Raw genomic sequence first — 14,824 nt, 5'->3', positions numbered from 1 at the left:
TCTTCTCATCTCTGTTCATTGCACATATCCTCTATACTTCATACTGGGAACTTTTGCACATTTCTTGGTCAAAAGATATATTGTAAAATAAATGTATTCCATATTTATATTTGTAGATACGGTTTAATTCTTTGTATGTGAATACCTATTTTGCCTATAAAGTTGTCATCGTCATGAAGAAACAAGACGATTCCTTCATCACTAGATGGTGCTGTGGTCTAAAAGGAAATAGTGGCCGAGTAACAAAAGAGTTTCTCTCCCTTTGGTTCTGTTCATTTTCTCAAGTTTCAGCTCAACTGCCGTTTGTTCATTTAAAAAAGACGTCAACGTGAACTGTACAATGTCCTCACCTTGCTGCTTAGAAAAGACCTTCTTCTGCCTCCGGAGACGAGGAACTCTTTCAATGACCGGATTGAAGAAGGTCACCTGGACACACACACACACACACACACACACACAGACGCACACAGAAACTCCACAATTCATTTTCAGACATCACACACCTTTCATGTATATCAAAGCAGTGTTTTTCAGCACAGGTGCATGTGACAGATGTGTGTGTGTGAATGCGTGTGTGTGCAGTTGTAGATGGCCATATTTGAATATCTTTGTGTCTATTAATAGCACGTGTCTAGATGGTGTCATGCATACAAAGACACCCATGTCCACCTTTGTGTCTCTCTATCTCCGTGTCCATTTCTTCGTTCCAGTTTTTTTCAAGGTGAGAGTGTGTGTGTGTTAGTGTGTATGTGTGTGTGTGTGTGTGTACCTCGGCCAGCAGCAGGCCCTGAGGCTCCAGCTCCAGCTGAACTCTGTGTTTCTGGTTGTCCAGGAACTCCTCCAGCTTCAGGTACTTCAGAGCACACAACGAGCGGTAGTCCTTCCAGTAGACTGCAATCTCCATCTCCCTCGACTGGAACATACATGAACACAAGCGGCACCCAACGGTGACCACAGCAGCGGCAGTTTTACTAAATGAAATATTAAATGCACTCAATGCATTCATGTGTGTGTGTGTGTGTACTGACCCTTTCCAGCTCCACAGTGAAGGTCTGATCCCAAGCCTGCTCTCCCACAGTCCTCCAGGGTGTCTGGCCCACCACAGTGTTATCCAGCTTCAGCACAGCACTCACCTCAGCTGCGCGCACACACACACAGACACACACACACGCTACATATTACATTCCCATTCAGAACCTGGCACTTTAGCCCGAAGCACTAACAAAATAACAAAGCTACCATATGCTCACGCTGCAAAAATACTATTCAAGTATTGATAAATGATCATTAATTTCCTTGGGGAAAGTGCAGGACAAAGAGCTGGCTGTGAATGGTCTGCTCAGGGTGTTTTTGCTGATGTTGCTGCACCATTATGAGTGAGCACTAAGAAACAGTACCTAACCTCCCCAACCTAGAGTGACCTAGACAGTAATTTAATATAGATCTGCTACATTGTGCTGACAGTTTGTTTTACATTATTTGTGAGGAGAAAGAAAAGAAGAAGAAAAAACCACACAAGCAGTGATACGTCCACTTACACGAGAGCTCGTCTGTCTTGCTGGGCGTCTTCCCGCTGACCGAGCCGCTCCGGCCGTAGAGTCCCTTGCTGCCTCTCATGAAGGACCGGGTGTCTCCGGGGCTGTTGCAGGGCAGCATGACAGCTGTGCCTTTGTTGCGACCTGGGACCACCTCCAACAACCCCATGCAGCCCAGCACCTGCACCTGTAAGCTACCTGGAGACAGAGGGGGACCATTCAGGGACAACCGAGAAAAGGCCAAAAAGCACATAGATACATTTGTGTAAATTAAAAACACTTTTTTCCTTCATAATTTTGGCTACATGAATGCATCAGCCTGAATGTCCTTGTACACACACACACACACAACAACTCTCCTACTCTTTAGATGCGTGTACTTCCTTTATGACTCAACACAGGATAACCACATTGCCACAACTAAAGATAAGATAAGATAAATACTTTATTAATCCCCAAGGGGAAATTTGTCGTAGCAGTAGCAGCACCAATAAACTAAACACACGAGAATAAAAAATAATATAAAATATAAAAAACAGGGATGAAAGATATAGATGTATACAAGTGAAAGATATAGATGTATACAAGTATACAAAGTAAAATATATATGTATATATACAACATATTTGCATACACAAAGACATATATGCATACATAAAGACCCCAAATGCTAAATGTTCCTTTGCACTGCAGCGATCCTTTGAGGTCACACTGAGCTTGTTTACTACTGCAGACTTTCGTCACTACAGTTTACTCGATGTGTTGTCAATACCAAATACATGTCTTTGTTACAATTGAGATTTCCTGCTAACTCAGAGTAAATAAACTAGTATCACCGGGTGGTATTACCCATACTATAATATAAAAATAGAATTTTAAACAGCAATCCTGACTTTGAAACAAAGTAAAAGTGGACCAATTCATTTTTCTTTTGTTGTGCTAATTTTAAATGTTCTCTTCAGTGAGAGAAAACCTTGTCGTCCCACCTGATTTAGCTCAACAGGGGCAGCGTGTTAGCATGTTAACACCCATGTCTGAAAGGCTTTACTCTCGTGGCGTGAGCTCGCTCGACATCGTCTTGCACGGTTTGGTTTTCGTGGTAATTACCAGTGAGAGGCGAGGGCTTGTTGAGCGTGCTGTACTGGTTGTGGTGGTAGGGGGCGCCATGGCGAGCGTTGAAGACCGGGGAGGAGGCCTGGGCTAGCTCCTCTCTGATGATACTGGCCTTGGGGTGGTCCTCGGGCAGCTCCTCCAGACGATGGTCCAGAGAGTCCCTCAGCAGGTCGAGGCGCTGAGACGCCTCGCTCAGACGAGACTGCGCCTACAAAGCAGCGGCCCAGATTGGCATTTAACACGCTAGGTGGCGTTACGTAACCTATTACCTCACCAGCCAATCTCACAATACATCCCCCTCTCATATCGTGAAAATAAGAGTATTGGTGTAACAGTCCGTTCGAGATGTAAAGTGGCTCTATCCTAAAATATACTGCAAAACAATACAGCTTTATGTTTGCTTTTTAGTCTTCACATTTTAAGGCCTTGATTTGTGGCTGAATAAAAGGGTTTCAGAAACGTTTCCAACACCAGCCCAGATACATGCTGAATGATGTATGATTGTTTCGAGTTGGTAGGACACGTATGATTTCATAGATAAGAGAGGTGCAGTTTAGTTAAATATCTCAAGTGAGATGAAATGTGCTTTCTGGTGCTGCATTGCTTTTTGTCCCTTCTGTCTATGTTGGACCCTTGAAGAGAAACCTTACATTGTGCTGTAACACAGAAAGGTACAGTGCAGGATGCGTGTGTGTGTGTGTGTGTGTCCAGTCTAACCTCAGAGAGGGCTTTCTTGTCCTGGACCTTGCTGGCCCCCAGGAGCCTCAGCACATTTTTGGCCCCCTCAGCAACCGCATGCTCTACTCTGTAGTGATGCCTCAGCTCTTCAACACGCAGCTCCATCCCACAGACGTCCTGGTTACCTGCATAGTTGGGACGGACAGATCCAGAAGTAAGAGGATTTTAGACCATGCAGCTGGTCTAAAATCGAGACACGCACATTAACCAATCTGCAACTTTTATTCTATCGTTCACATGTTGGCAGGTGGACGATGAGACCAGACTTTTGTTTTGGCAGCAGCGTGTTGCAGTGAACTCTCCATGGCATACGAAGTTAGGTTAATGCCGTAATTCATGTTGTGCAATACACAAGAGTCAAAAAAACATCAGTGACCTCTGTGTATCCCAGTAAACAACATTAACTTTAGTTCCAACCTCTTTTCAAATGGCTGTCATTCCCACCTCTAAAAGCAAACGGATTAATACAAATACTTCTTTTAAATTTTATTCTACATGTTTCCTATTTTCTGAGATTCTTAAATGACTTTTATCAACAATAACAGCTTGTTGTCCAGGATGAAATATCTTAAACATTTCCCATTGTTCCCACAGGTTATAGCTACCCATAATTAGTTTGAAATGGAAGTGTACAATATAATTATAATAGGACTAAATTCAATAAAATAATTCAAACAAAATGAAATAATATTTTTAGAACATTAATATTGTTGTGACGAAGCAATCTATCGGATCATGATGTGACAAAGTAAATATAAAAAACATTCCATCACTTCCAATGGTTTAATATAAAGACTGTACAAGCTTTAACCGGAGAACCATTACAAAGGCTAGTACGCCTAATGCCAGTGATAAAAACACTGATAATGGGCTATTTTACCCTCTGAATGTAAAAGACATGCCAACAGCAGCCAGATCAGAGCAAAACAAATAAGGATGCAACGCCATCAGTCAAAAAGAGGAGAAGACATTCTTAAGCTCCCTCACTTGGAAGAACAGACATTGGGGTCAGCCTCAGAGGGACACCGGCGAAGCACGATTACAGCGAAGTGGTTAGCTTCGTGGCCCAGCAGCAGCCCTTCACAGCGGGGACACAATGGAGCTCACAGAAATGAGAGGAGGAGAGGAGCCACGAGATAAAGAGGACAACAGGATCACTAGCATTCAACAATTACCTGGCATTTGACTTTGTAATGCCAGGTAAGTGAAGAGAACGGACCAAAGGGCACAGAGGAGTGTTAATTCTTAAGGACTTATAAGTTGCTCAAAGCGCTGCATGCGACAGGAGGAGAAAGAGAGTGAAAGGGGGGAGGCTGGGGTGAGGATGGATATGGATGCTTTCATCTCCTAATAAGGTGTTCTGCCTGGAGCCCAGACCCTGCTAGATGACCCCTCCACCGGGTGTGGTGCCTGGAGACTGTCTGTCTGTGTACACTACACACAGAAACACAACCCCTGTGTGAGTGTGTATGATTTAAAGGAGAAAGATCCAGACACTGGGACACCGGCACTAAAGTAGTAAATTCACATGTTGAAGTTCGTACAGTGAGTTATATTGAGGTTACCGCAAAGGGAAATAAAATACCTGCAGAGAAAGTGTAGGGGAGCACGTACTCTACAGCAGCGATCCCCAACCCCCGGCCCGGTACCAGTTCGCGGCTCGGTTGGTACCAAAAAAGTGAATTAAAAAAATACTTTTTATCAAAGTTGGAAAAATATTTTATTTTAAGAACGGACCGGATACACCCGTCTGTGATTAAAGTTTGGGTTTATCGCTGCAGGCGAGTCTCACGCGCTGAACCTGCCCTGCTGGTGGCACAGTGACACAGAATGGGTCTTAAAACATATTCAACCTGCTCAATGAACTCGGTCACTTCAGGGGGATGACAACTCTTCTCAAGCCGATAAAGTCGCTGCTGTGTGGGGACGGCGAGTGAACAGAAACATTTGGCCTTAACAGTACATTTCACGCAACAACTCTACCGGTGTTCTGGATCAAAATCAAGGCAGAATATCCAGAGATCGCCAAGAAAAGGCTGTGAAAATCTGCTTCATTTCCAACGTCATACCTTTGTTGTTTCTACAATGACAGCGACCAGAACTCAGTTATGGATCAGACCGGACATAAGGAACACGCGTCAGGTGTGGTTGTCCCGTCACCCCGAGATAAGACCGGCTCGTTACAGATAAACAAGCTCAGGACTCCACTAATTCGGCGTGATGGTGAGTTGTATTTTCATGCACTTTATGCCGGCCGTATAATTGTATTATGTCATATTTATCGCCGGTCCGTGAAAATATTGTCTGACACAAAACCAGTCCGTGGCTCAAAAAAAGTGGTGGGGACCGCTGCTCTACAGTCCACTGTATTTGTAGATAATAGGAGGTGATGGATTTGTACTTAATTAAAACTCGTCCTCAGGTTTAGCGTTGCACTCAAGTTCACGATCCACATCGATGCAGCAGAAAAAGTCGTTGCATCTTTTCCAAAACCAGGCGCCTACATCACCCACAATGCACCCCGGCCACAGATTCAAGTGTGTTGCATGTCTTGGTCAAACTTGTAGTCTTCAGACCTCACCGACACCAACTCAAGTGACATCACTTGAGGTCCTTTAAAAAACTCCCATCTGGAGTTTTTGCAATTTCATCCCTCCACCCTTTGAACAGCTATCTGTATCACGTTAGAGCAGTGGAAGGAACTTAAAACCAGTTAAATCAGTCTTTTCCACGTAGGGGACACCAGGGGATAAAGTACAGCACTTCAGAGTAGCCATCCTTCCATATGGCCATTATCCTCTCTCCCTCAAAATGTCTCTCTCATTAGCAAACAGCTGCCTCAGTGACCGTGTTTACATGCATTCGAATAACTGGCTTAGTCGGACTGAAATCGAATGATCCGTTTCATGTAAACACCTTTGTTCGACTATGTGCGGTCCGACTACGATCCGATTAACACCCCTGGATAACTCGATCCGATCCGGTTGATAATTCGACTATCGCGGCATGTAACGGTGAATTGGATTAGGAACTGGACTTTGCGTCTTTGCGCATGCTTGAGATCCCGCCGCCCTCCTCCCCCCTCCCTCCAATGTCGTGACCCGGAAGTCGAAAGAGACGATAAGTTGTCACTGCCGGGAGCCTGGCCGGCAGAAAACAAACAAACAACGCTATGGAGAACACAAGAGCCACCACACATTTCTGGACCGAAGAGCAGACAGAATGTATGCTTAACCTTGCTCTCTGTTCGCCATCTTTCTCGAAATGTTGTTGTTGTTGTTGGTTGTTGGTAGTGGTGAAGAGGTCAAGCGGAAATGGCTGCATCACCACGAGTTGTAATGAAAACAGCGCCACCTATCGTATCGGATATGACATGCTTTCGGCCAATGATTCGAATTCCTCACTGCCATGTATATTGTGATAATAGCAGATCCCCCAAAAGATAGCATAGTCCGACTAAAGCAAGATTCGAATTCTACCATCATGTAAACGCACTGAGTCTGTCATGAGCAGAAACAAGTATATGGCCTCAAAGGGAATACACAAGCTTTAAAATCCCTATTTTACTTCTACCCCCTCCCCTTTGCTTTCTCCTTGCTCCCCCCGCTGCATTTTACAAAAACATCCACTTCTGGTGACGGTAATCAAACGGCCCATTTCCCCAGCAAAAGTGCCATAATGGTCTACAGCGCTCGCCGCCCTACGGAAACTCAGCCACCTGCAGAGAAAGGGCATCGATCGCTCCGCCACGGCACACAATGCGAGTGTGCGACAGACAGAAGGGACAGGAAACAGGACATTGCATTTGTGTGTGTGATTGCACCTTGAAGTGCACGGCCACACGCTTAACACGGGCAATCACCTGCCCAGGCACCTGTTGTGTACTGGGAGTGTCTGTGGAGGAGACTTTTCATCTGCCGGCCCTTTGGTTTTCTTTTTCTTTTGAATGGTCGCCAGTGTGTGAATTTGATTGATTGTGGTCATGCGCCAGGTGGGCCATTTCACAGGCTTTGTATAGCTCACTCACATATTTGTCCACCCCACACACACTCAGTCCACTGTTTTATCAGTCCTAACCGTCCTCTTCATCTGCTTCCCCACAAAACTAAGGGAGTAAACACTGAGCCGGCTCTTTTATTGATCTGTATATGCTACCGAGCGCCTGCCGTCTGGCGCTGCTGCTCACGGCCGAGCGAAAGACAGGCCGAAGATAAGAGGGATAAAAGGCGTCCCGTCGGAGCCAGCTGACCGCCGGCATAAACCACACGATAAACGCAGACATGACAGGTGAAACACACCCCAAAAAGTAAAAGGAATAACTACTGTATGTTGGACGAAATCATGACCACGTATCGTTTTGTTTTTGTTGCTCCGTGGTTTAATGCATAGTATGCAGTGCTGTAGGATTTTGACAGGTTTACTTTGGCTTTCACAGTGCAACTAAATATTGAACAATAGACAAATTGCAAATGTCATCACCTCCAAAATGTGCCCGCTACCAAGGTTCATTAACTTATCCGAATTAGAAAGGCTGCCAAAAGTGTGTTTCACATAACTGAAGCCGGTATACATTCATTAACCCGCCGATCCAACTCACCCTGCGTGTCATCAGTGTGCTCGGTGGCCTGCACAGCTTTGCGGATTTGCATGCGGATGATGTCAATTTTGGTCTTACTGTCCTGCTGTATCTGCTGCGCCGTCTGCAGCATCTTCTTATCCTGATTGAAGGAGAGACGAGACCACGAGCAAATCACATGGCGGCAAGCAGGGAGGGAAATATCACAAGACCAGAAAAAAACAGCAAGAGAGGAATCCCTAATCCTCTGTGGCTTGATTGGTCATACACATTAATTGGCTGTTAAATCTGTATTTTACAGCAGTGAAACAGAAAGGGAAGTGGAGGTATGACAGCAAGGTCAAATGCCAAGGTGAAACAAATGCTGCATAAAAGAGGGGGAGGGTATCTTTAGAAGGAGGGGTGAGGTGTGTGCAGGAGGGGAGGGGTTTCGTGTGTCCCAGTGTCCTATGCATTTAGAGATCAGCAGATTGTTAAAGGTTGTGAATCAGGAAGACGCACAGAGACACACACACACACACACAGTCAGCCAGCTGGTTACATTAGTGTGTGTCTGCTTTAATCCATTTCTACTGTTGTCAGTGGTGTCTGCCCTCCAGTACACAGATCGTTGAGGTGTGTGAATGCGTGTATATGGATTTTGCCAGTGCCCTGTACCTTAGTGGATCCATTAGCGTAGATGGGGATCATGTTTTCAACTCCCTGCTTAACTTTGAGCTCGATTTTGAGCTGTCTCTCCAGGGCAGCAATGCGTTGCTTGTGGGCTGACGTACGACTCTCCGCCCCGGGAGACTGAGGACACTCATCTGTGTGGTAGGGGGGGAGGAAAATATATAATTAGAATTTTTTTTTAAACAAGATGAGGGTTCACACAGTGCGTTCTGGTCAAAATACTCTCTGGGGGATGTCAAGCAATATACTGGTCCCTAATGGGAATCTTTCTTCGTGATATCAGAGACAAAAGCAAACCAATGACGAGCTGGATTTGACAGGTTTTCCACACGCATACCTTTGTTCTCCTCTCCTCCCTTCACCACAATGTGAGCGTCCAGTTCTTGCAGCTGAGCATGCAGGTTGTCCAGCTTGCGGTTGGACGAACGCAACTGGCTTTCCACCTGCAGGGATGTGCAAATATAGCAAAACATAAACACGATCAACACACGCAACAGGAGGCGAGAGGGCAGACTTTGAACCAGCTGCACAAGACATTTGTCCTTCAATAATGAACTCTTTATAAAATTATTATGGTGTGGTTCTTATGTTTTCTATATTGATGTTGCAATTCTGGCCCCGTTTATGCCCGTTATGGACGGGCTTCCTGGGTGATCTGATCACAAGTAGAGAGCACTTGGCATTAGAAGGAGTCTCCGAAATGAGTCTTGTGTGACCACTCGCAATCAGATCTCACTTCCCCATGTACATAATTTACGTTTGACAAACGGCGGGAGACGGCAATGCATTTCCCGTATCTGCCAGATATTTAAAAGAAGAACAAAACGACATCAAAACAATAATAAAGGCTGGGTCTATTCCTTGGTGTGTTCCAGGCAATCGTTTGACGCACTCGTAATATATCTCCATGGGCTTTTCAAAGAATCCCAGATGTCGGAGACAAAGGCTGCTTTGAAAACCGATTGGAGATGAAAAGTCGGAGGAACAAAAGATAACTGCGGCTTTGACCAGACAGAGGATGAATGAACACAGTATCCTACTTTTCTGCTTCAAAGAAGCCTCCCTCCTTTAGCACCTGCAATTGCATGTGAGCAATTCTAGCAACAGGCGGAGCTGGTGCAGCTGTAATGGGAACTGGTATGTGAAAGACTTACCAGTCGCTGTTCAAGTCATTAAACTGGTTTCCTGCATACGCACTGATGTAAAAATTAGAGTGCCTCTATGATCATGTTATTCCTGCCTTGTTCCCGATGTTGTCAGTGAAAGATGTATTCTCATAAAAAGTATTCTCGGTCAAATCCTTGACTTTCTCTTTGCTCTTTCAGGTCATCTGTTCTCAGTTAAGGCATATGACTGGTATAACACGCAAAACAAAGCTTGAGATCTATAGTCTCTAACATGGAGTTGGAAGGCTTTGGGAGGATCAGAGGCTAACTGTGACTAACCTGCTGTGCGTTCCTTTTGTCAGTCGTCGCCCTCCGCAGGTTCTCGGCTCCCTCCTTGATTTTCAGCTCCCTACGAATCTCTCTGCGGATCTTTTCGCGATGCTCGTCAAGAAGCTGCTGCACACTGGAATCGGAGAAATCTGAGTTCTGGTCTAGGTCGAGCTGCTCCAGAACCGACAGCACACCTGGGTCACTCTGGACGAGCGGGAAGGAAAAAAATAAAAAAAACATAAAGAAGTTAGGCAATGTGGTCATGAGCAAAACTAAAATCTTTAGAATACAAACGAGGCTTACTGAACAACATCCTCAGCGTGGTCAGAGGAGGTGTTGTGAGGGGGACATAGACAAGGCGGGGAAGAGATGGTGAGCAGGATAAGGCGGTAATGGGAGGATAGAGAAGGAGAGAGGATAGTGATGGGGGGTGGGAGGGGAAAAGGGAAAAGTTGGGTAGAAATGAAAATGCTAGAAAAGGAAGCAGGAGGAGCGTAGAGGAGCAGCCAGTGTTTACAATATTACAAAACAAACCTCCAAACTGATTTAGATTCGAGCTCTAAGGTCCAGGGACACCATTAGAAATGTCATTATTAATATAGTCAGCCTGACATAAAAAAATGTGACTATACAGAAGCGCATTACAAGTCTGTCCGACGACCGGTGCTTTCCATTGTCCTCCATTGTCTTTTCTCATGAACCACTCCTTCTTTACTAGGTGAGAAATACCATGAATATCTCAACCTAAATAATAAAACACACACACAGACTTGGTAGGAGTAAATAACTGGCCTCTACAAGTTGCTACTCACTTCCTGTGTCTTTAAAAAAAATCCCCATCTCAACAAGCCAGACACGCAATCAGGAGCACGGCAGGAGAGACGACGTTAATCACAACGAATCACAGCCCACTATTACAGGAACACACAAATCAAACAACCAAGACGACCGCACTTCACCTCCGAGTCGCCCTCATCCTCTTCGTCGCCATGCCAACACATAGTTCACTCAGGTATGAACCCCAAAAAAACCAGTACAGAGGAACAGAAATCTTTGGTACGCTCCTGAGCTCGGTCAAACAGCTAATGCCACACCGAGAGCAAAAGGGGTTTTGGGGGCGGAAAGAAAAAAACGATAAAGAGAGGGAGAGTTAAGTGAGTGAGTCGGGGGAACGCCTCCAAAGGAGGATATCCGTCCCAACACCAAGCTGCTCAGGCCTTTCCTGTTTCCTCTGCGATTTTGTTGCCGTCAGTGGAGAGCGAGTCGCAGACGGAACGGGGGACAGAAACTCTCAAGTATCAATGACACATCGTGAACCATTCCTGGATCTACGGCTGGAAGCTTCGACCATCGACCAAGTCTTTGCACACCGATTAATCAGTTCCGTCTTAAAGTGACTTTGGCCTCACTTAATACAAAAATATAATCTACAGAACAGGGGAAGGATGCGTTTTCTAAGTATTGGATCAAAGCCAGAGAGTAAGATTGGGACGCATTTCTGCTGCCTGCTTGACCTCGTTTCCCTTTGTGCTCCACATCTGCAAACCACAGTGGTGATTCCCCTTCCCCTATTTAAAGACTAAGGGATACAGTCCCAGCCTCATTTGAACACAGCGGTGGTTGGAGTTAGCCCCCTAAAGCTGGCCTCCAATTTTATCCTCTAAAAAAGGGGGGAAACGAGCATACGGTTTAAGGCACCATTACGCGGCATTTAGCATCTTACACGCGCAAGCACACACACTTTGCCATGTTAGACTTTTGAGCTGCTTATTAGCTCTGTGATTAATACAGATTTGGGCGGTGCACTCCAGTCGGCTGGTTAGCTCAACAGTTGCTTTTAAACCAGATCTAGCTAAAGGCAAATAAAAGTGCAGTCACAGTGCGCGGTTTTCTCTCTGGAGGAGATGATTGGAACCGTTGTGAAGCCAGCTCGGCGAGAAAGACGCATCAGTCATCTTTGGGCAGACATTTCTGACCTAATTAATATCCTGGCTTAGCAACGACTAACTGCAACCCATTAACGAGGAAGCGAGAGAGATTTATTCGTAAGAGTTACACGACAACGGCTTTGTTCCCCTTTATGCACATTAGAACAAAAATGACATAATTAGGAGCCAATCATAGCTTTGTCTTTCCAGGGTATTTCAGCTTTAGAGCTAAGAATATAAACATATATTGCAATGGTGTTTCGGATCTTGCACTGGCCCCGGCCGGTGGATTATGCTCCATTTTAATGCTGTATTAAGGTTGCGACAGAGATCTCCAAACCACACCAGCCACATTGTTGGAACGTAGTCCTAAAAAAGTAGGAGATTTTGACACGCGTAATCTTTTGGCGTCCAGAGGACATGACGCACTGTGATGTAACAGTTTTGGATCGATGATGAAAGATTTCACCACGTTTCTTCAGTTGTCAACCGTCATCCAATACGAAAATTGCACAAAAACTAAGTCCATCTTAGTATCCATACAGTATATTTATTTATTCCTACGTGTCGAGAGAGAGCGAGATGTAATTGCAGGCAGGAAGAGGTTAATAGCTAGCAGTTAGCACTGTGCCACAGCTACACATGAATACAGACAGTGGATCAGGGGTAACGTCGAAGGAAAAAACAATAGTTATCTGGCAGCTTGTCCGATGGCTGCGTAAACACGGATGCATCACAGAAAGTGAACAACAATGTTTAAAAAAAGACTTTCACTCACATCAATTAAAATTGCTCGACCAGCAAATATCATGATATCGTGCATATAAAAAATATTTGTCTAAAGTAATATCAAACCTAAATTTATCATAGTCAGACACATAATTGACCTTGTTTCTAGCTGGATGTGTCTTGCCCACAGTTTTACAGAGGCTTCTTTTATAAGGGCCACCAACTGCATGGGGGAAAATGTTTTTCAGGTCACAGTAAGGTGAGTGGCCCCTGGCGCCGTGTCCAGCTCTCACATCCAGCAGAGAATGGTCAGTGACATCACCAGAGCGCCATCATTGACATGCCTTTCATGACAGTCCCCATATCATTTCCACACCAAGACTTAGTGGTAGTATTAAAACATTGTTTTTAATCTTGGCTTTACAGTTTGACCACTGACGGCTTTTGAGCTTCTCTCCACTGGTTACCGGTGGCTGCTCGCATCCGCTTCAAAACACTGGTCCTGGCGTACCTAGGATCGGGGCCCGCCTACATCCCGGGATATGGTCACACCACCGCACGTTCGCTCCGCTCGGCAACAGCCAATCGACTTGTGACTACTGCACCTCACTAATCAAGACTGTTTGTCCTGGCTCCTCAGTGGTGCAGCTCCCCACTGACATCAGGACAGCAGAAAGTCTCTACATCTTCCGTCGGAAACTAAAAACACATCTTTTCCGACTATATCTGGAGTAAAACACAGATTATCACTTCCGTGGCTCTTAAATAGCTCTGACTTATGGTACTTTTGTAGTTCGACTATGTTGAGGAAATGTTACTTCCTGTATTCTTGTTGTTCTTAGTTTGTACTCTAGGTTGAAATGCACTTATTGTAAGTCGCTTTGGATAAAAGCGTCTGCTAAATGACATGTAATGTAATGTAATGGGGTAAATAGTCCAGGTCAGTCAGTTCAGTGGAAAAGATTAATGTGTTTTCTTGTCACAGGAGAGGAATTTGAGTGTACAATTATGTCTGTAATTTTGAGGTCATTATGTTGTTTGTCTGTCTTTCTAAAAAAAACTGACTCATGCCTCTCGACTCCTCAGTAGATCTGTGTGAGCCCAGATAAGAAAAGAAAGGTGACACCGACTGGAGACGGGGGAGTTTTACTTCCTGTAATCTGAAAAGATAAGAGTGAGCCGCCCAGAGCGAGCAGACCCACGCAGTTTACTGACTATCAGCAAGCGGACACCAATACTCTAAGTATTAGAGCTTTACAACTTAATATAGATTAATTACCAACTGTGGTGAAAGCTACAATAATGAAAAATACATTTCATTTATGGGCTGATTTGCCCAACTCTGGCAAACTGAATAAATAAATATTATGCGTCACAATATGCTTTTTTCCTTTTATTAATATAATCAGATATTATAAGCTAAACCTCGATCTTTTTTTATTTAAGATCTTTGTAAAAAAAAAAAAGATTATAAAATAAAACAAACATTAAATTGTGAATTTTCTAACCCATAATTGTGCGGCACCGGCTCCCCTGAGGACGTCACTTTGACATGACACGCCAACTCCTCTGCGCCTCCACCAACCACCTGCACCTCCATGTGATCCACGCTGAGGGGGAACCCTGATGAAATGTTTGCTTACACTCACAGCAGCGGTCACATTGGGAGAAGCTGCTCTTTCCTAAAAGAGGTCGGAGTGTTTCGAAGTAACTGTGGGTTGTTGTGTTTTTCTGCTGCGCGAAGTGAATGTGCGTCATGTGGTGGACCGATTGTGTAACTGAACTGGAGAGCTGTTTGAGTTTTTCTGCACCGTTTATGCCCCCTCATCCATATCTTCCTGATGACTTTAGTCACAGATGCAAAGTAACTCCTTACAGAGTAAGAATTCAGCCAAGTATTTACTTTGTTGGTGGATTGGGTGGTTTTCAGCTCAATTGGGCTACTTTTCATGTGGTTGGGCAGGTAAAACCTATTTTTTGACCCATTTTATTTACCTTATATATATGCTTGCTTTTGGCAATATTATCAGGAAACACTCCATAAACTTTCATTGTTATGCAGATGATACTCAATAATATCTATGAATCAAACCAGAG

At 44.6% G+C, this 14,824-nt stretch overlaps 1 protein-coding gene across 2 annotated transcripts in view; it reads right to left on the bottom strand.

The window, feature by feature from the left end:
• Nucleotides 1-14,824, bottom strand: part of pkn1a (protein kinase N1a) — a 50,125-nt gene that overhangs the window by 6,587 nt on the left and 28,714 nt on the right. Inside the window, exons 1-11 of one of the 2 annotated variants that reach the window (XM_056409183.1) lie at nt 11,030-11,101; nt 10,080-10,274; nt 8,972-9,077; nt 8,620-8,768; nt 7,984-8,104; nt 3,366-3,511; nt 2,643-2,856; nt 1,539-1,733; nt 1,029-1,138; nt 770-913; nt 351-426 (exon numbers count right to left, since the gene is read on the bottom strand). In XM_056409183.1, the coding sequence (XP_056265158.1) occupies nt 351-426; nt 770-913; nt 1,029-1,138; nt 1,539-1,733; nt 2,643-2,856; nt 3,366-3,511; nt 7,984-8,104; nt 8,620-8,768; nt 8,972-9,077; nt 10,080-10,274; nt 11,030-11,071 (1,498 nt within the window). In that variant the 5' untranslated portion in view covers nt 11,072-11,101. Of the gene's footprint in view, nt 1-350; nt 427-769; nt 914-1,028; nt 1,139-1,538; nt 1,734-2,642; nt 2,857-3,365; nt 3,512-7,983; nt 8,105-8,619; nt 8,769-8,971; nt 9,078-10,079; nt 10,275-11,029; nt 11,102-14,824 lie in introns of those variants that run through there. The other variant, XM_056409184.1, reaches the window with a different exon arrangement.

This window comes from Pseudoliparis swirei, chromosome 24 (assembly GCF_029220125.1).
Source record: "Pseudoliparis swirei isolate HS2019 ecotype Mariana Trench chromosome 24, NWPU_hadal_v1, whole genome shotgun sequence".
Lineage (NCBI taxonomy): Eukaryota > Metazoa > Chordata > Actinopteri > Perciformes > Liparidae > Pseudoliparis > Pseudoliparis swirei.
The sequence above is the reverse complement of the archived record's forward strand: the minus strand, read 5'-3'. Positions and strand labels throughout refer to the sequence as shown.